The sequence below is a fragment of the Eretmochelys imbricata genome, chromosome 1 (genome assembly GCF_965152235.1).
Source record: "Eretmochelys imbricata isolate rEreImb1 chromosome 1, rEreImb1.hap1, whole genome shotgun sequence".
NCBI classification, from domain to species: Eukaryota; Metazoa; Chordata; order Testudines; family Cheloniidae; genus Eretmochelys; species Eretmochelys imbricata.
Window position 1 is genome coordinate 46,931,723 of NC_135572.1, and position 20,427 is coordinate 46,952,149.

A 20,427-nucleotide genomic window follows, 5' to 3' on the forward strand; every position below is an offset into this window, starting at 1 on the left:
TCTTTCCCCATGTCCCCACCCTCTGGCCAGGCCAGAAGCCAGAGCCAGGTGGGAGGCTGGGGTGCCCAAGAGCGGCCCCTGGCCTGTGTCCCCACCCTCTGGGGTGCACTAATCAGGACTGGAGGAGGATCTGGGGCTCCCCACAGTGGCCCAAAGCTCCCTGGGCGGCTTTTACCATAGCCTGGCTCTGGCTTCTGGCCTAGCCAGGGGGTGGGGCCTCAGGGGGAAGAGGAGGAGCAGGGGTCAGGGCCCCATGATGAGGAGGCTCTGGGGGCAAATTTTCTTTGTGCCCAGGATCCAGTAAATCTTAATTCACCTCTACTGGAGATGGATCATGCCCAGAGTACAGGGGTGCTGGAACAATTTGTATAGTGGGGGGTGCTGAAAGCCACTGGACCAAACCATTAACCCTGCATATGATGGAAACCACTTCAAGCCAGGGGGTGCAGCAGGACCCCCAGCACCCCTAGTTCAAGCACCTATGCCAGAGTCTGCTATCTAGTTTCTTAGAGAGGAGAGATTGAACTGCAGTAAGTAGAGAGAGGGTGTGTTTAATGACAGAGAGCAACGTATTGCTATTCAGGACCTATTCTATATCCTGAGATCAAGGGGATTTCATTGAAAACACAGCAAAAGCATCAAACCTCATTCTTACAATGAAGATCCTCCTTGGAGTTTACTGAACTGGAGGTGGGGGCAGTACAAATGACAATTTAAACAGTTTATTTGCTTATATCCCTAAATCAGGCACTTTTGAACCAATGTTAAAAGGCAGAGGAAATTTGGAACTATAGTTCTAAATGATCTGTTGATGTAAATTGGTGCCTCTCCAGATTTCAGTGGAGCCACACTGGCCTACATCAGCACAGAACTAGGCCCACAGTTTGCTACCTCAAATTGAATTATATTTACTGAGGGTCCAGTTCTGCCATATTTATTCACACTGAGTAGTACCTTATTTCTCAAGTATTCCCATTGGTCATTGAATTTAAGTGATCATGCTCTCCTAGATGAGACCAACAGGTTTACTCAAGGATTAAGACTACTCCTTGTGAGATGAATTGGGCCCTAATTGTTTTTTTTCTTAAAATACAGAACTCAGAGATTCAAGAAATGATTTTCAATTGACTTTAATTTGGCCAAAAAGGAGAGGTGGCTGGGATTGCCTAATCTGAATTTGTAAATTAAGAGCTAAAGTGGAAGATTATAGTTGTGTATAGGTTGATTATACTGATTGCAAAAACAAAAGCAGATAGACACAGTGAGTGAGATCCTGCACTGGCCAAAGAAATATACACACTGAGCAAGTGGCAACACCCTTGCCTACCGCTGGCTGCCTGTGGGGAGTATCTTCTGTTATTCCTACAAGCATGCAGATGTAGTTACATTTAGACTTTGAATTCTAGGAGACATGTCATGGCTACCTCCACCCTCCTCCCATGGCTACCTCCGCCCTTCCCTCTTACTCCCATACAAGGCATGGCCAAACCTTGAGGGACAGAGAGGGTGGGTTGAGCACGTGTGTTTCGCGTTAGCACGGACAGGATACAGACTGATATTTCTGCACCTGCAATAGCACCTTGTGTCCTGGGAGAAGAGGGGCAGAGGGCAAGAAAATCTTGCATTGTCCTGAGGGAAGCAGAAGAAGGGAGAAGAAAGGCGTTGTGCAGTACAGTGCTAAAGAGACTGCAGGTGCGAAACCAGCAGTGTGCATCCAGCGCAAATCGCTGCAGGGTGGGCAAATATCTGTTCACCCCACCTTGTGAAATGGTGAACAAGCGGCAAAAGGGGCCATGGTGTGAGCAGAGAGTGAATGTTACAACTTCTTTTAATCAGATTCCAGACCCCAACCTCAAGTGCACAATTGCCATCTTGTTAATTAACAGTTAACTCCTCCAATCTCAGGCACCACTGGGAACGTGTCTTAAATTGGCGATATTGATGAATAGGATAGAGAACAGACCTAACACTTGTTTAGGGGCATATTTCTTTTCCTTCTGCGAATGCTCATCTTCCTCTCCATTTAACCAGAGCAAAGATTTAGCTCCTGGGGTGAGTGACAAACTACGTTCACACCTGCTTTTGCTCCATGTGGAATGATGCAGGACGGGCCCCAAAAGGGAGCTGTGAAGCCATAATTGTTCCTGGGAGAGGGAGGAGTGATTCTCGTTTCCATACTTTCCCTTGACTGATTAGCTTACATAGCTATATATTGCTACTGTATAGTGTAGGACTTATAATTTGCTACTTTAAGTAGGGCTAGATTGTGCCCTTAGACAACGTGCTCATGGAGGTGAATAAGGAGGAGTAAGAACTCCCTTTTATGCCCCTATATGGCCTTCTCTGACCTGGGGTCCAGATGCACAGGACCGTGGGTGCTGTATGTCAGCTATTGCCCTCCCAAAGCAGGTGGGCAGGGAGTAGGTGGAGAGTAGGCAGAGCCCTGGCTCTGCCCCATAACACACCAGCCATGCAGCTGAACCCCTAACACACAGCTGAGGATATTATAATCTGCTGCCAGTACAGATCAGCAGCAAATCAATACTCCTCCAGAGCAAGGGGGAAGCAAGGAGAAATTGTGCCTCAGGAGGGTATCTCTGGGTCACAACGTACTCCTGGGCTACCCCTGAGGAAGTGTCACATACTGTGGCACATTAGATACTGGGCCAATGGGGCCCGTGCCCAGGGGCCCTGGCCAACTAGGGGCCCCCTGAAAAATGGACGCTCCTGTGCCCCAACCCACTCGCCTCACTCCCCAGCAGAAGCGCCAGGCGGGCGGAGTGGGGCAAGCCCCCACTCCCCAGAAAGAGTGGTGGGAGGGAGGGCTGGGGGGACTGCAGGCAGAAGGAGTGCGGAGGGGCCCCCATTTGCTCTGGTCCAGGGCCCCACAAAACAGTAATCTGCCTCTAATCACACATGCATCAGCCCTGGCTCACACACAGTCAAGCCTTAAGGCATAATCTAGGAGTATTTTATTTTGGTTATTTAAAAACCTGTAATAAAGATATGGTTTAAACCTCTCACTTCACAGCTCTCTATCTCAGACAGCCTGCTGCTAATTTGATCTGTCTTTCTATTCTTTACACTCTAAACATTGTTCACAGGTTAAACATACCGATTTTGACTCAAGAAACTCCATTCCTTTGGCAACTTGATACGAGAAGCAGAGAAGATCCTCAAAGGTGAGCATATTGAAGTCCTCCTCTTCATACACTTCATACACCCTTCCATTGATATATTTAATTTCTTCTGTAAAACATAAGCAGACCTTGGGCTTGTGACTACCTGGGGACACTCGGGAAAGTGAAGATGAATTAACTGAAGGTGTGACGCTAAAGTGCAGGAGTTCAAGTGCAGTAAACCTCTGGGTGGACACATTCATTCAGAAGTAAAGTAAGGCAAAGTTTCTGTAGCTTAATCCCCTTCTCCATTTATCTCAATAAATCATTACAATTGGCTTGTCTGATACAGTATCAAGAAGCATAATCAGTGCATTGTGCACTTATTCTTCTCACACAGATTAGGGGAAAGAGTCACGTGTAGATGTCTTCAAAGTCCAGTACCACTTTTATTGCTATTATTTCTATAACTGCTAATAAATACATAAAATAATTGTAAGCAAAATCCTGAGATCCTTACTAAACATTGGCTTAGTCCTTATACTAGCAAATTCCTATTGACTTCGATAAGAGCAGATCAAGAGCTAAGGCTTCAGTCAAAACTACAGCTAAACTAATGCATGTAAAATACAATTTGTGACTTTACTTTTATTGTTACTGGCAAAATTATGAGCTCCTCTCTCTTTCTCACTCTCATGCACATATGCACACACACACTTACATTTACAGAGGTGATACTGGTGTGATAGATGTGCAGCTTATGTGATAAAATGCATTTTTCTTACATCTATTACCATCTTACCTGTTCTCTGCCAACTAGTCCATCTCTGCTGGAACTATAGGCCTTGTCTATAGGAGAAGGCTGCACTCGATTAAATTAAGTAATTTTTTAAACCAATTTAGTTAAGCCAGTGCAATACCCTGGGTGGACTCTCTTCATTTGGTTAAAGTATGGCTTACTTCTGATTAGTTTAAACTGATTCCTAATCAATTTAAAAATAAACTCAAATAAGAGTGGCAACCCAGTCTTTTGCAGCAGTTTATGTAATGTTCCTGCAGAAAAGAACCTGGGGATTACAGAGGACGAGAAGCTGGATATGAGTCAGCAGTGTGCCCTTGTTGCCAAGAAGGCTAATGGCATATAGGGCTGCTTTAATAGGAGCATTACCAGCAGATCAAGGGAAGTGATTATTCCCCTCTATTCTGCACTGGTGAGGTCACATTCAGAATATTGCGTCCAGTTTTAGTCCCCCCACTACAGAAGGGATGTGGACAAATTGGAGAGAGTCCAGCAGAGGGCAACGAAAATTATTAGGGGGCTGGGGCACATGACTTATGAGGAGAGGCTGAGGGAACTGGGGTTATTTAGTCTGCAGAAGAGAAGAGTGAGGGGGGATTTGATAGCAGCCTTCAACTACCTGAAGGGGGGTTCCAAAGAGGATGGAGCTAGGCTGTTCTCAGTGGTGGCAGATGACAGAACAAGGAGCAATGGTCTCAAGTTGCAGTGGGAGAGGTCTAGGTTGGATATTAGGAAACACTATTTCACTAGGAGGGTGGTGAAGCACTGCAATGGGTTACCTAGGGAGGTGGTGAAATCTCCATCCTTAGAGGTTTCTAAGGCCTGCCTTGACAAAGCCCTGGCTGGGATGATTTAGTTGGTGTTGGTCCTGCTTCGAGCAGGGGATTGGACAAGATGACCTCCTGAGGTCTCTTCCAACCCTGATATTCTATGATTCTAAGTCAGTTTTCACACCTTTAGTTAAACCTATGCAACTTTCTCACATTCATGAGGCCAAATTCCAATATTCCAAATCTCTGAAACAGGCCTTTAAAAAAAAATCAATCTGCCATAAAAATGTTTCCGTCTTTCCAACCATGTATGGAATTGCTGTTCCCACTCCAAAAATAAAGTAAAATAAAATAAAATAAAATAAAAATCTGTCCCTACATTTTTACTATAATCTAGATCTATTGATTTCTCTCTATTTATATACACATCTCTAATACAAGGAAAGCAACTTTGCTTTTTTACAATTGTTACTCAGAAGAAAATGCTTAATTTCTCACCTTCCTCTGAATATAATGTAATCCTGTTTGATCCAGAGGTCAAATCTGAGTCTTGCCTCAGTTGCATTCCTCCAAAGTCATTCATTCTACATAATGAAATATATGATCCATTTGTTAATGTAGTCCCCTGTCTGGAGTAGGGGGCATATTTAAAAAAATTGCATACTTCAAATAAAATAATAATCTAAATGTGAACTGCTTTGAAATGAAAAGGGCATCAGTTACTACCATTACAACCTTTGGCACGGAATCATTACTTATTGTACATCTAGCATGACCCTTTAAAATGCCAAAATCCACAGAAGGGGTTTCATGATGCTTGCAGTGCAATCAGAAGACCTGCAGCAGAAAGAGGACCATTTTTTAGCCAATTCCCAGTGGGTTTCTTCCTGCAGAGAACCAAAGATTGGCGTGTGATGAGCCTAGAACTCACTGGTGTTTTTTGTTCAAGGACACTCCTCAATTCACTCCTTAAGCGAGATTTGTTTTGTTTACATACTGGCCCCCATCCATAGCTCTTCAAAGGAATTACGTCAGTTTACAGCAGTTGAGGATCAGGCTCAACATTTCGCTTTGCAAAGCATTCCGGGACACGAGCTTGCAGGGTGTTGTATCAGTGCACACGCTTAACTGATAATAGGTTACTTATCATTCAAACTGTTACTGAACATTTTACCTGGGGTTTCGATCCAAGTGGAAATTGTGGTAAAAGCTGAAATTGTGCTGTTTGAAGATATCTGTCCACGTCCGGTGAAATATTTCTCTTTTGTTCCTTAAGTAGTTCAGCAGGTCACCATAGCAACAGTATTCAAAAATCAAGTAAACTGGTCCTGAGATAGTTTATAGAATGAATATCTATTACTGTCCAGGTACTGGATGTACTGAAGCAATCTTTCTGGGGGGAAGGAGCACCTCTATATCCCTGATGAAGCCCTAAGGAACCCACATTTTCTCCCAATGTATGGTCTATATTAAATGCCTGAACCTTCTACAGTTTCCATATAAATAATGGATACTGATGGATATGAGGCAAACATCTCAGAAAATTTGCCTGGCTGACATTGCCAGATGTGTATCATCAAAGGTGGACTGGGGAGCACTGAAGGGGAACAAAGATCGTTCCCAAAAATGTTACCAGAGGAGCACTAGCACTAGTGACTAAAGGCCAGATTTTTAAAGGTATGTAGGCACCTAGTGGGATTTTCAAAGGCACGTGGGCACCTAACACCCATTGAAATCAATGAGTTTTAGGCACCTCAGTTTTAGGCATCAATGAATTTTAGGCATCTTTAAAAATCTGTCCCTTAGTGTACAGGACTGGAAGGTGCCATCCATGAAGCTTATCATCCACACAAGGCGGAGTAGGCACAAAAGATAAGGTAGAGTCCATCTGTTTTTGGGAAATGACATAATGGATTTTGGGGGGATGGCAAAGAACCTGGTTTTCCCCTAAAGCCCAGACCCCTTCCTCTGAGAGTTTGAGAGACTTCCTGGGACTTTGGACATATACACTTCTCCCTCAAACTGCCTGCTGGAGAGAAAAGAGAAAAATCTGCAGCTTTTCATATTACTTTACCCACACGTTTGGGGCCCTGCTTAACAGTATTTTTTGTTTTGGCAACCTGAGTTACTGTTGTTTGATTTAAGCCGTTTTCATTCATAGTATTTTATTATTTTGTCCGTACACTCTAGTAATCAACTCTGTTCTAAGACAATCTAGAACCAAGGTGCCAACATATGTGGGCATACTCATTGGTGGGGCATTTAGAGTATATTTACACAGCACTTGGGAGCAAGCCTCTTGACCTGGGTTGACAGACTTGGGCTAGCAGGGCTTGCTCTCAAAATAGCTGTGTAGACAGTGCTTTGAAGTTGCAGCTCGGGCTGGACTCAGGCTCTGAATCCCCCCTATCCTCCCAGGCTCAGTCTCAAAGCTAATCGCAATGATCTATTTAACTGCCCTCCTTTTCTTTTCACGACGGAATTATTGTTCCTATGAGCTGGGGAAATTAAATTTCATTGTTATTATTATTATTTCTGCCTTAAAATACCACCCATGGCTCAAATCTTTCCTATTTTTCAGTGTGATGGATGTAACAAATCAATTACAAATACAAACACCAGGTAGAATCTTGGCCCTGCTCACACTATATAGCTTCCTTATCCTCTCTGTGTTCACTAGTACGACTATATTACTTAAATTGTAAGCTATCTGGAGGCAGGGATCATCTTTTGATTCTGTGTTTGTACAACAGCTAGCACAATGGGATCCTGGTCTATGACTGGAGCTCCTGGGCACCACCACAATACAAACAATAAAGAACAACAGTAAACCACAATCTCTGCCCTCTTATTTTTTCCATCCTCACTCTTTTCTTCTGTTCACTCCCCTCTTTACTTTTTCTTTCTCTTCCCTTCTCTGTTTCACTCACTCCTCATCCTTCATTCCACTCTCTTATTTTCATTTCATTTTTTTACCCCCTCCACTTTCTTTCCTTTCCTGTCAGTCCATCAGGCTACCTAGTCTTCTTTGCCTCTTAGTGTTGGTCTTCAAACAGTTTTTGTACCAATGTAACTATTTTGGTGATTTTCTACTGCAAAAAATAAATAGGTACAACCCCCCAGTGTGGACATAGTTATATTGATATAAAGGTGCCTTATGCCATATTTGCTTCTTCCCCTTTCCTCACAGGAATTAACTGTTCCAGTATAAACACATTCATCCCAGTATAACTGCATCCACAGGAGGTGGGCTGTGCTATTTTAATTATACCAACTGTACCGGTATAGTTAAAGTAGTACAATTTTTGCGTGTAGACAAGCCCTTAGATTCTCTTTCGTTTTACCCTCACTTTATTTTCTGCATCTGGGCCACTGCATAGCACAACACTGGAAATAACAAACTAACCATGGGATTTGGGATTTATCAGTGTTCACAGATGCTTCATATTGCTGCTAATGGCCGATTTTTGAGGTATTTGTATTCCATTCAGAAGTCTTCTTTACATTGATTTAGGTTAGTATATTTCAATGTGGTGTTTATTACCTGACGTGGTGCAAGCCCCTAATAGATTCACAATGTTTTCATGGCTTCCAATATGAGTCATCATTTTGAGCTCTGACATTAGAGCATCTTCTTCAGAAGGGTCAGATTTTTCTGTAAATACAACAGCAACACAAACTTAGAAAAATATTTACAGGCTAGACTTTGAAACCTAAAAAGTTTAGGTTCTGTGCGGCATAGAAAGCTTTCCTTTTAGATTAATTCCCATTGATATAAAGCTGTGACTGTGTAGAAAATTGTTCTAAAGAGTAATACTTTAAGATAAATAGATATTCTATCTGCTATCTATCACAGCTGGAACTCTCTCTCTCTCTCTCTCTCTGTGTTTGTGTTCTAGCTACAAGCTTTGTGAGATGATTTTGTGGTCTTGAAAAACAGATATTATGAAAGTGATAAAATAAAGAACGGTTGGCAGGTTCTGAGAAGTAGCCAGAATTTGCTTTAAATATGAGACAGGGAGACAGATATAGAACCAAATTCCTTTCTAAGTTTATATTGCTATAACATTGAAACACGTTCAGTAGGGGTACTTTGGATTTAAACAGTTGTAACTGTGAGCAGAATTTGGCCCATAATTTTTCCATATTGTCTCTCCTGATTCAAAACTGGATCATGCAATTTCGAGGAAACCATAGCTTACAACTTAAACTGATATGGAATTGTCTCAGTTACAATATAGAGAAGCAGTACAACTACTGACTCATAACTTATTTCTCATTTATGCAATTCCCTGCACTCAGATTGGGTGAGGGAGTCTGTGTCTATGATTTCTCATCCACCATAAAGTGTACCAATAATTGCATTCCGATTCCAATAATTGTTAGCCAATTAGTGTACAATCATTTCAATAATGACTTTATGTCTGTTTTTCAATAAATGTAGAATCATTATGCAAACTCACCTCACCTAACTCTAGATAATAAATAAAATTTAATTTATTAATTTAATTACTCTTAGTTGGAGAGAGAGGAACTAATAACTCCTCATTATGCAAGAGAAGGGGAGGTATTGGATGGGTAAGAAACTGAGGCAGACATGTCTGTTTTGAAGGCAGTAGTCCGTGGAGATGAGGGAACCATAGTAGCCAATCAGAGAGTAAGGGTGAGAAAATGGAAAGTATATTTCAGTGTAACAACAAAATGAAGGTGTTTTCTGTTCACTCAGTAAAAATGGTACCCTGTGCTGATAAACATCTCCTTTGCATCAGAGTTCATTTAGCCCAAAATAATGTCCCATTACCTCATGAACAGGAAGCACTCTCTCTATATCAATCAAATATAGAAAGAACTTTAAAAAAGTTACTAGAGCTAAAACTTTGCCCTACCACAGCATGAAGGGGGATGAATTGCATGGCAGAGCTGGTTTCTCCAGTGGGAGAGCCCTCCTAGAATTCAAAGGTGAGAAGCGCTCTCAGGACTGGCCTTGTGGGAAGCCCTCTCAGGGCTGACACTACCTGTCAGTTAAGCCCTGCCTTCTTTTCTGGATGGAGTACATGGTTCCACCTCTGAATGCCATATATGGCAGTTGGGGTACTGGGTGACCATATCACAGGAGGCAGGACCTCACTACATCCCACTGGTTTGATGGGGGCAAGTTCTTTACAGCTGTGGAACAGCTGAGAAACTAAATGGCCTGCAGAGCAGGGAAGACAAGACCCAGCTGGGTAATGCAGACTAAGACAGCATCTGTGAGTAGCAGGTCCAAAACAGAGCTGTTAACTAAGCTGCCTCCAAATCCCCAAGTCACCAGAGCTGGCCAGCCGCATTGGGAAGAGAAGGATGTAACCTATGAAAGGATGCTGCAGCAGGTATGCAACCTTTGCCATGTGGGAGGCCCAGGAGTCCTTCCCTGGAGGGTGAATGCCTCCCAGTGCCCCCCTGGAGTGGCAGAGTTCTACCCTTTCCCATACTATTGGTTGTGCCTTAGAGACACACTCTAGAACTTAGTTAATACATGGAATAAACTACAAAATGCAGCAATAAGAATATGCAAAAGGAATAATTTTTAGAGCTAAGTAAGTATTGAAGTATAGAAGGATTTAAGGGAATTGATTTAGAGGGGCTTCTGGCGCTGTTTCTACTTTAAAACACAAACAGTAAATCACTGCTTGTGAGAGTAGTATCTTTCTTTTGGTTTACTGTACCTTTTAGCATTTTGACTGCAACTTGGACTGAAACTCCAGTTTTACTAATTCCATAAGCCGTAGCATTCACCACTTTTCCAAAGGCACCAGAGCCAAGTGCCTGCCCTACAAGACACAATTAGTTAAGGTGATTTCTAGTTTAGTGCAATGCAAACTAATACGGTGATTTCATGGTTTACATAGCAGATTGCTCACCAAATTCCAGATTTTCCCTTGGAAACTCCCACTTGAGATCATATTCAAATTCACTGAAATCAATGTAGATGTACTCATTATCTGAAGGACCAACTATCTGTATCATTTGCATTTGGCTTTCATATCTAAATTGCTTCAGAAATGGAAAAATTGTATTAGTCCAACAGAGAAATAGATTTCCAAGAGAGGGGAGTGGAGAGCATTCATTTAAGTTTTTTGCTTTTACCTTTCTGTATTTATGAAAAATAAATATAAGCAAAACAGTTATAAATGGAAGGCAAAATCCAGTAGTTGCATAGAATGAAACATTATCTTGGAGGGAAAAAACAGCTCCTGTAATTTAAAAAGATACATGTTATTAAACAGTGAATCAGAACTGGAATGTAATGTCAAGTTACGAGGAACAGAGTGAAATCTGTCGTGTGTGTATTATCTCCACTATTTTCCATTCCCTTTTGGCCTGAGAATTGCCAATGGGAATTACAGGTGGTCAACATCTCTCAGGGAGCCAGATCATGCCCTTCAAACCTCGGTACATGAGTAAGATCCTCTGTATGTGGATCGACCAACTCCCATATGAAGCAGGGTTCAGTTGCCTCTGCAATAGAGGTGACCCAAGGTGCAAAGATGTATGCAGAGGGAGGGGCAGGGTCTAGGTGGCCCAGAACTGGGTGAGGGTGGAGCTGGGAGAATACACATTCTTCCCCCTTTCCACCACACAGCTTATCATGTCTGTGATGGGAAGATACTTTTAATGAGGCCCCAGGGACAGCTGCAGCCTGGGGAGTCCCTGGTAATGTCGCTATGCTGCCAGGTAGCAAAGAAAATGCTGGGGACTAGGAGCCAGAGTGAAGGCAAAAGATCTCCACATAGATGCACCTGATCTCCTTTGGATCCCTGGTCGGCACCATGATCCATTCCACATGGGACAGACTGACAGCCCAAAGTGGAATGAACTGGGAGGAAGCCCTAAGAGGATAGTCATAAATATTTCTTCCCCTGAGCCCCCTCTTGTTGATTCTACTGCAGGAAGAGGTGTTTAATGGAAGTACCCCCATTGACTTCAACTGTCTTTGGGTCAGGCCTCAATTGGCACTGTAAATGAGTTGTATTCTTAACAAAACAAGATGGGCAATACTTATAAACTGGATAAGTCTGAAACTTATTTTCATTCAAAAAGTGAATGTTATATGACTCTTTAACCCCTTGGGCATCATTGTTCAACCAGATGCCATCATGGCATGTTGCCCAGATCCCTGTGAATCTAAAGACAAGCAGCCAAACAAATAAGAAGTCATTCCAAGGTTCACTGCATAACCCCTGCCTCAATGCAGATATAATAGAGCCACCAGTTAACTGAGGACCAATTACACCAAACCTGCTTAGAGTATTGCTCTGCTATTGCCCAGTTAACAACATAATGCCAAAATGACCAGGTCTAAGTTTTTCATCATACAGATAAATACATCCTTGCCCATTCAAAAAATTAACACCAGCATACAGTGTGTGCCATCCATACAGTATACTCCAGTGTAAACTAGTTATGTTTGACACATGCTTACATAAATTCATTGTTCATTAAATTCAAAATATTAGACCTTAGAAGACTGAATTCATAATCCTTAAATGTATTCTACACATGTTCTCATAGACAGTCCAGCCTATGTACGCCACTAATCAGTGCAGATGTTATCACTACCAGGCTGGGTGTCACAAAGACAAATTAAAATGACTCAGTAACTAATGGTATTAAAATCGGAATTCCCTGCCTTTTCCTTGTTATATTTTTATGGTTTTAAGACACTCAAGGTGAAAGTATGTGACCTTCTCTCACAAAAGCAGGCTGACTCTGCTACCTTCTACTCTTTCTTCTATGTCTACTTCCTTTTTTACTATAGCTGCAAAATGTCTTCTGAAGGTCAAAATTGAGCAACTTTAATATCCTTTATGACACTATGTAGTGTGTATGTGAAATGGTACCAGGTAATATCTATCACTCATGGTCAATACATGTACTGAATTAAGACAATATCTTGTCTCTTCAAGTCAAAGGAAATCTTTATGTTCAAACTGAATAAATTAAAAATTTGCCCTCTTCCTAAATAACACTGCATGTTATTTTCTGTAGCTCAAATATTTTTCCTTATGCAATACCTCTGGGCTGTAAATCTTTAGTCTCAGAGAAGACATCTGAACAGAACATGACCTGATAGCCACATTGCTTCTTCTTTGAAATCATACATAAAAGGAGGATCTCATATATTTCCATAAGCAAAAGGGACTGCACATCAATTTGTAACTTAATTTCCCGGTATAGCTTACTCATAGGAATAAAAAGCAGGCCTCTAGATTCACAGGGCGTGATTCTGCAGCTGACTTTAATGGAGGAGTAGTCTGCTTTGGGACTGCTAGATTTGATCCCAAACGTTATATCACTGAACTTAAGAAAAAGATCATGCCAGAAGAGACACAAATTTTACCCACAATTCCACTCACAGCCTGTGTGGAATCCTATATTTTATTTGCAAAGAATGTTCAGATATGAACCAAAAATATAGACGATGACACAGTTTTCTCTTTGTAGTCTTTAATTAACTTGAGATGGCCTGCACTGTCTCAGTAGCGGTACAGTACCTTGTTGGTTAATGAATCTCTTTGCACAGGATGAGCCAACAGAATTGTTTGCACAGCACTCAACAGAAAAGCCTATCACTTTGTCCTGTATAACTAAAATGCTGCTGGAATGCCAGGACCCGAAGGTTTCCCTCTCATGTGTGTCACTCCAAATCCCTTCTGTGATTTCTTCTGTACAACTAAAAAGAAATGAGGTCCAGTTATGATTGTTACAACTTGCACAGGGTTTTGGGGAGGCCAAATCATGAGAGGTGGCTGATGTTCGTGCTAGAGAGGAGAGTATTGCTCGGCTTGATTTTCACTATATTATTATACATGATGATATATACAGCTACATACATTATACATGTGTACATTAGATAGCTAGCTAGCTAGCTAGCTAGATAGATAGATAAAGTCCAATGCATACTGCGAAGAGTTACAAAGTGATCTCACTAAACTGGGTGACTAGGCAACAAAATGGCAGATGAAATTCAATGTCAATCAATGCAAAGTAATGCACCTTGGAAAACATAATCCCAACTATACATATAAAATGATGGGTCTAAATTAGCTGTTACAACTCAAGAAAGAGATCTTGGAGTCATTGTGGATAGTTCCCTGAAAACATCCACTCAGTGTCCAGCGGCAGTCAAAAAAGCCAACAGAATGTTGGGAATCATAAGGAAAGGGATTGCTAATAAGACAGAAAATATCATATTGCCGCTATATAAATCCACAGTACGCCCACATCTTGAATACTGGGTGCAGATCTGGTCGCCCCATATCAAAAAAGATCTATTGGAACTAGAAAAGGTACAAAAAGGGCAACAAAAATGATTGGGGTATGGAACAACTTCCATATGAGGAGAGATTAATAAGAGTGTAGTAGTACATACACAACTTTCTTCCTGGGTATCTACCAGTCACTTTAACATCTGAGAGTTAGCAATTCTTGGATCGGCAGAGGGCTAGTCAGATCACAAAACAAAATTTATAATGGGACTTTGATGTTTTCCCTGGCAAATCCACTGCTCCTGATACTTTGATTCATTAGGATCACTAAATGCACCAAGGGAAGCTTATATGGAATCCAGTATTCATACTGGGACAATGTGCAATTAAATTAATGTCTAACTATTGCTATAGACACATCTGTGTTTATTTCAATATAAAGAGCTTCAGATACACATGCTTATGGGCCTGATGTTGCTTCTATTAAAATCGAGGAAAAACTCTAATTTAGTCTGATTCATCCCTGTACTAGACTATTATTTTACATGTAGCCAGTGGTGAGCTGGAGCCAGTTCACACCGGTTCACTAGAACCGGTTGTTAAATTTAGAAGCCCTTTTAGAACCGGTTGTTCAGTGAGGGACAAAAGTGGCGCCTTAGGCACTGACTCCATGGGTGCTCCAGGGCTGGAGAAGCCAAGGGGAAAATTTGGTGGGTGTAGAGCACCCACCTGCAGCTCCCCGCCCCACCCCTGGCCCCAGATCACCTCCGCTCCGCCTCCGCCTCCTCCCCTGAACGCGCCGCCCCGCTCTGCTTCTCCGCCCCCCCCCCAGGCTTCCCGTGAATCGGCTGTTCGTGCGGGAAGCTGGGGCGGGTTGAGAAGCAAGCAGCGGCTTCACACTCGGGCCCAGGGAGGCAGAGGCGGAGCGGAGGTGAGCTGGGGCAGGGGGTGCGAGGAGGGCTGCTCGCGCTGCAGCAGGTAACCCGGGGGGGGGCTGTGCAGGGGAATCGCTCCCTGCCCCAGCTCACCTCCGCCTCCTTGGGCCTGAGCGCGAAGCCGCCACCTGCTTCTCAGCCCTCCCCGGCTTCCTGCCGAACAGCTGATTCACGGGAAGCTGGTGGGGGGGGCAGAGAAGCAGAGCGGGGCGGTGTGTTTAGGGGCGGAGGTGGAGCGGAGGTGAGCTGGGGCCAGGCGCGGGGTGGGGAGCTGCCGGTGGGTGCTCTGCACCCACCAAATTTTCCCCGTGGGTGCTCCAGCCCCAGAGCGCCCACGGAATCAGCACCTACAGCGCCACTTTTGATGTGATCAGTAGGGGGAGCTACGCTCCCCCACCCCTAGGAGCCAGAGGGACCTGCCAGATGCTTCCTGGGAGCTGCCCCAGGTAAGCACAGCCGGGACTTCCCACCTCGCCCCCCGGCAGGTCCCTCTGGCTCTTAGGGGTGGGGTGGGTACCCACTACGGTGGCCCACAAGACCCTCCCGCCCGGTTCTGGGGGCAGTCAGGGGACAGGGGAGAGGGTGGATGGGGCAGGGGTCCTGGGGGGGGCATCAAGGAACACGGGCGGTTGGATGGGGCAGGAGTCCCGGGGTGGCTGGGGTGGGCCATGACCCCCTCGTGGGGTGAAGAGGGAACCGGTTGTTAAGATTTTGGCAGCTCATCACTGCATGTACCTCAAAGTTCATCTTACAGTATCCTAGTCACTGGCTAGTTTTTATTTAGGCAAAGAAACATCACAGATAAGATAATAGAAATTTTTAAAAAGGTCAGAAAATGTCTGTATTTACTTAGAAGAATCGGGTCCTAGACATTTCCTCCAGGTCCAAGATGGTGCAGGGTAACTATCACAGAAGCAAGAAATATCTTTTGATGTTGACTGTATTGTTACTTCAGGTCTCCCTGTAACAAACATAGCACAATACTTTAGTCAATAATACAGTTATGTCTATAGGGTTACAACCAGGGGGGCTGGAACAATTTGTATAGTGGGGCTGCTGAGAGCCACTGAACCAAACTCTAAACCCTGTATATGATGGAAACCACTTCAAGCCAGGCAGTCCAGCAGCGCCCCCAACGCCCCTACTTCCAACACCTATGGTTACACCACACCCAAAATGATTAAAATCCACTTCGGTATTTATAAAGCATCCCATCACCGGGGGCCACGTTTATCTCCACAGCACCCCTGTGAGGTAGGTGAGTACTGTTATTTCCTTTGTATGTATAACGGAATGGAGACAGAGGTGTTGAAGTAATTGACCCAAGGTCTCACAGTGAATCAGTGGTAGAGCCAGGATTAAAACTCAGAACTTCCTGACTGCCAACCCCAACACGATCATTCCTCCAAACTATGCTACACATGAAAAGGCAAATTCTGATTGCCTGGCTCCCAGTGAAGAGCATTTCTTTTGTTGACAATTAATGTAAAGCACTGACATGACATTACTAACACGTAGCAAAGCTGAGATGACTGAGAATGTTCAGCAAAAAATACTGGAAGCGGCACATAACTCATGACAGTGCAGCACTGACAGGTACTAAATGTTCATGGGTTTGTGATGGTCAGCGCTTGTTGGAAGTGTCACGGGATAAGTCCCTTCTTAATGCAGAGGGGGGCGGGGTAGGGGAGCCCAGGCCCTGTCACTCCACTGGGATCTGGCACCCAAGAGCACCTTAACACTGCCTTCCTTGGGCCACTTCTTACCCTTTACTCTACTGGCCAAGTTTTGCAGTCTGTAGCAAATAGGTATTGGAAAAATGGTACTAACTGCCCCTCCTGTCTGTCTGGGTGCAACCAGTAGGCACCCCTTTTTCAAGAATGGCTTTTGCAGCATCCTGTCTCAGGAGCTCCCTGCCTTGTTAGTCCCCTTCTAAGCTGTCTGACTTTCTTTTAAGCTCCACCTCCATCTGGAGCATGCTCTGCAGGTGAGGCTGGGCCGGGGCCATCTGGACCCAGAGTTGCTCTTTAACATCTTTAGTTCTAGGGCAGGGTTATATACCCCATCACAGGGTTCTGGGATGAATTTTGTGAACTCGTGAATTGCATAAAGAAGCCACAAGCGGGGCATCTAACAGCCAAGGCTGGCATTAAGGGCTATTCACACCCCCATAGTCCAAACTGCGAGGCAATGTCGACATATCAGAAGCACATGATAGCAGCTGCTACATAGAATCATAGAATATCAGGGTTGGAAGGGACCTCAGGAGGTCATCTAGTCCAACCCCCTGCTCAAAGCAGGACCAATCCCCAATTTTTGCCCCAGATCCCTAAATGGCCCCCTCAAGGATTGAACTCACAACCCTGGGTTTAGCAGGCCAATGATCAAACCACTGAGCTATCCCTCCCCCCATAATGGCGAGTGTGAAAAAATTCTGACAAGAGTTTATGTTATTTTACCCCTCCCACTTTTTTAAACCTTTCCCATTTTGGTTACCTCTATCATTGCAGTAATATTTTCAGGACAGGTAGCAAGTTTTCAGTATTTCACTGGGACTCAAACTATCTGAGGGTAGGTCTACACTGCAATCTGAGGTGCGTATGCAGCTCAAGTAGGCCTACCCATGCGAGCTTTGATCTAGCTAGCCTGACAAAAAATTGTAGTGAAGAGCCGGGGTCCGTGACACTGTGTCTTCATTGTTCTTTTTAGCCGCGCTGGCTAGCACAGGTATGCCCACCTGAGCTGTATTCACACCTCCAATTGCAATGTAGATGTACCCTTACTGTACTCCAAAATCTGCAATATGCAAGTAAAAAAAAAATCTCCCAAATAGGTGGTAGAAAGAAAAACAGGCTTGTTTATGAGATGCACAAATAAAAACAGTTACATGGGAGACATTAGGAAACAGAAGACATTAGCAAGCCGCCTTACTATTGGTTAAATCTCAAAATTCCCACTTACCCACCCTTTTTCCCCGCTTAAAAAAGTTTGCTTTTTTGTATTGTCTAATGTATTTGACATCTAGTTATAGTTCACTCTTACTATCTGAAAAATTCCTGATCTACAAGGTGATAAATTGTAACTTTTTTTTTTAGGAGGATGAAAGAGGGGTGGGAAAGAAACAACATATTGCGTGAATTCCTGGCCCCATTGAAGTTAATGGCAAAAATTCAACTGATTGATTTCAAAGGGGTCAGGATTTCTCACCCATAGATTTAATCAAACGTGTGCATTTTTTACTTACGTTTCACATACAACATCATTGTTTTATTCACATACGTATCATCATTTTCTGCATAGAATACATATTCCCCAGACTGATACTTATGATCACAGAACCTTGAAGAAATGCTGTTGAGAAAAGGAGGTAAAATGCTTAAGCACATTTACAGATTAAATGTAGTCAAGATTCAAATATTTTTTTAAAAATCAAGTTGTTAACAAAGAATCCAAAATAAAAATTTTCTGAATAAAGAAATGTAAAACCAGTCTCCAGACATAATTATATTCACTATGTGCTGTAATGAAAGGAAATGGGAGTGATTCCCAAATCTGTTCATTTGATTGTTTTATTTTTGTCTGGATTGTTGCCAGATTTGAGAGGGAACTTTTGCTGGTTCATCAGTGTTAGAAGAGTACTTAAGGGAGATGCTCCTTGCATATAATTACTGGAGCTCTAGGGCAGTGGTTCTCAACCAGGGGTCTGGGGCCCCCTGTGGGGCCGTGAGCAGGTTTCAGGGGATCTAGCAAGCAGGGCCAGTATTAGACTTGCTGGGGCCCAGGGCAGAAAGCTGAAGTCTCACTGCATGGGGGTGAAGCCTGGGGCCCTGGGCCCCACCACCTGGGGCTGAAGCAGAAGCCTGAGCAACTTAGCTTCATGGTGCCCCCTGTGGCATGGGGCCCTAGGCAACTGCCCTGCTTGCTACCCCTTAACGCCAGCCTTGGCTTTTAGATGCAGAAAATCAGTTATTGTGGCACAGGTGGGCCATGTAGTTTTTATAGCATGTTTGGGAGGCCTCAGAAAGGAAAAGGTTGAGAACCCCTGCTTTAGGGTACAGATGTCCTGACTTAAGGGAATAAGGTTTGTTGGCTAGAAGAGTTTCAATCAGTGAATAGGGGTAAAGAGGGCAGGCATATGAGGAAAATCTGCAACAGTCAGAAGAGAAGAAACAGCCAGAATCAGCAGGTAGGTGTACAGGAGAAAGAGACAGTCAGCCCTGAAAAAGAAACCTAGAGAGGGGGAAAAAACTAAGTAGCTTTTATTAGACAAGACACATAACACAGAGTTATGAAGCCAGCCCATCTATATGTGGTTCTAAAGCAAGAAAATTCACACTGAAGAGAAGTGTCATTTTGCCTGCTTACTGAGACCAAGATTTCCAGTAGTGATTATTGATTTTGAGTGCCTCAGTTGTAGAGTGCTCAACTGGGACACCTTCAAGACCTTATAGGTGGTAGAAAGAAAAACAGATTTGTTTATGAGATGTCTAGGTGCTCAGCACTTTCTAAAAATCAAGCCCTCTTTAGAGTGTCTCCAGTTGGGCACCCAAACATCGATGCATCAAGAATCACTAGTCACTGGAAAGAAAGAAGAAGAGCCTTTTAAGAGTCATTTCTTTGGTGTCCGCATATAAGTACAAGGAAAGGTAAGAGAACGAGATGTACATGAGAGCATTTGCCTTCATGGAATTGATTCACCCATAGTAAGGAAGTGAAAAGCAGCAGTGTGCTAAGCACAGAGATATGGTTTGTTTTATAAAGAGAGAACAGAAAATGGAAAGTCTGAAAGAACCTGTTGTTGCTCTTAGCACTTAGAGGAACTAAAGATGGTGCCAAATTTTTTATAGCTTGAAATTAAATGTTAAGGAGCAAAGTTCATAGTACAAATTTACTATAAAATGCAATAAGGAGGAACAACTTGAAAAGGAAATAACAGAAATCAAAAAAGGAAATAAAATCAATAAAAAGGATATGAAAGGAGCAAAGTAGAAGTGATGGGAGAGATGATTACTCAACCATAAACCAAAACATGCAAAGCTGAAAAAAGAAATCAAACAGGGTGCTATAGAAGGTGAGTGCATATTTATTTTTTAATATATTTACTTTTCTGTCCATTGAACCCATCTGCAAAATGGGTACAATAATAATACTTAACTACCTGCCTTCCTACAGGGGCATTGTGTTGGCTGAAATCTGTACAGTGCTTTGAAAATCTAAAGCACTAAGTATAACTATCTGGGACACTGTAAATGAAAACTTTTTAAAAACACATTTAAACAAAACTGATTCCCTGGGTTCTGTGCATGGAGCACCTGGGCAGCTATGTCCTGTAATTGATGAAGCTTGACTAGGACTCAGTTACAAGAATCTTGCCTGAGGTGACTACGGGGTGAACAAGCAAAGACAGGCCTGCAAAAGACAGAAAAGGGTGGGCTTTTCACAGAATTTGGAGATGGTGGTCACCACTCTGGATTATGATAGCAACATGCATTTCCATGCTGAAAAAGCAATCTAGAGTGACTTCTATATTCCTGAGATTAAGTGGTGACTTCACCC

The 20,427-nt window shown here is 43.2% G+C and overlaps 1 protein-coding gene across 3 annotated transcripts in view; it reads right to left on the reverse strand.

Moving 5' to 3' along the window:
• FLT3 (fms related receptor tyrosine kinase 3) overlaps positions 1–20,427 on the reverse strand; it is a 77,920-nt gene that overhangs the window by 11,851 nt on the left and 45,642 nt on the right. For all 3 annotated transcript variants that reach the window (XM_077809839.1, XM_077809848.1, XM_077809858.1), the window contains exons 10-19: positions 18,116–18,222; positions 15,721–15,832; positions 13,223–13,401; positions 10,815–10,921; positions 10,589–10,721; positions 10,394–10,498; positions 8,233–8,343; positions 5,863–6,016; positions 5,187–5,272; positions 3,116–3,249 (exon numbers count right to left, since the gene is read on the reverse strand). In XM_077809839.1, the coding sequence (XP_077665965.1) occupies positions 3,116–3,249; positions 5,187–5,272; positions 5,863–6,016; positions 8,233–8,343; positions 10,394–10,498; positions 10,589–10,721; positions 10,815–10,921; positions 13,223–13,401; positions 15,721–15,832; positions 18,116–18,222 (1,228 nt within the window). The remainder of the gene's footprint in view (positions 1–3,115; positions 3,250–5,186; positions 5,273–5,862; positions 6,017–8,232; positions 8,344–10,393; positions 10,499–10,588; positions 10,722–10,814; positions 10,922–13,222; positions 13,402–15,720; positions 15,833–18,115; positions 18,223–20,427) is intronic.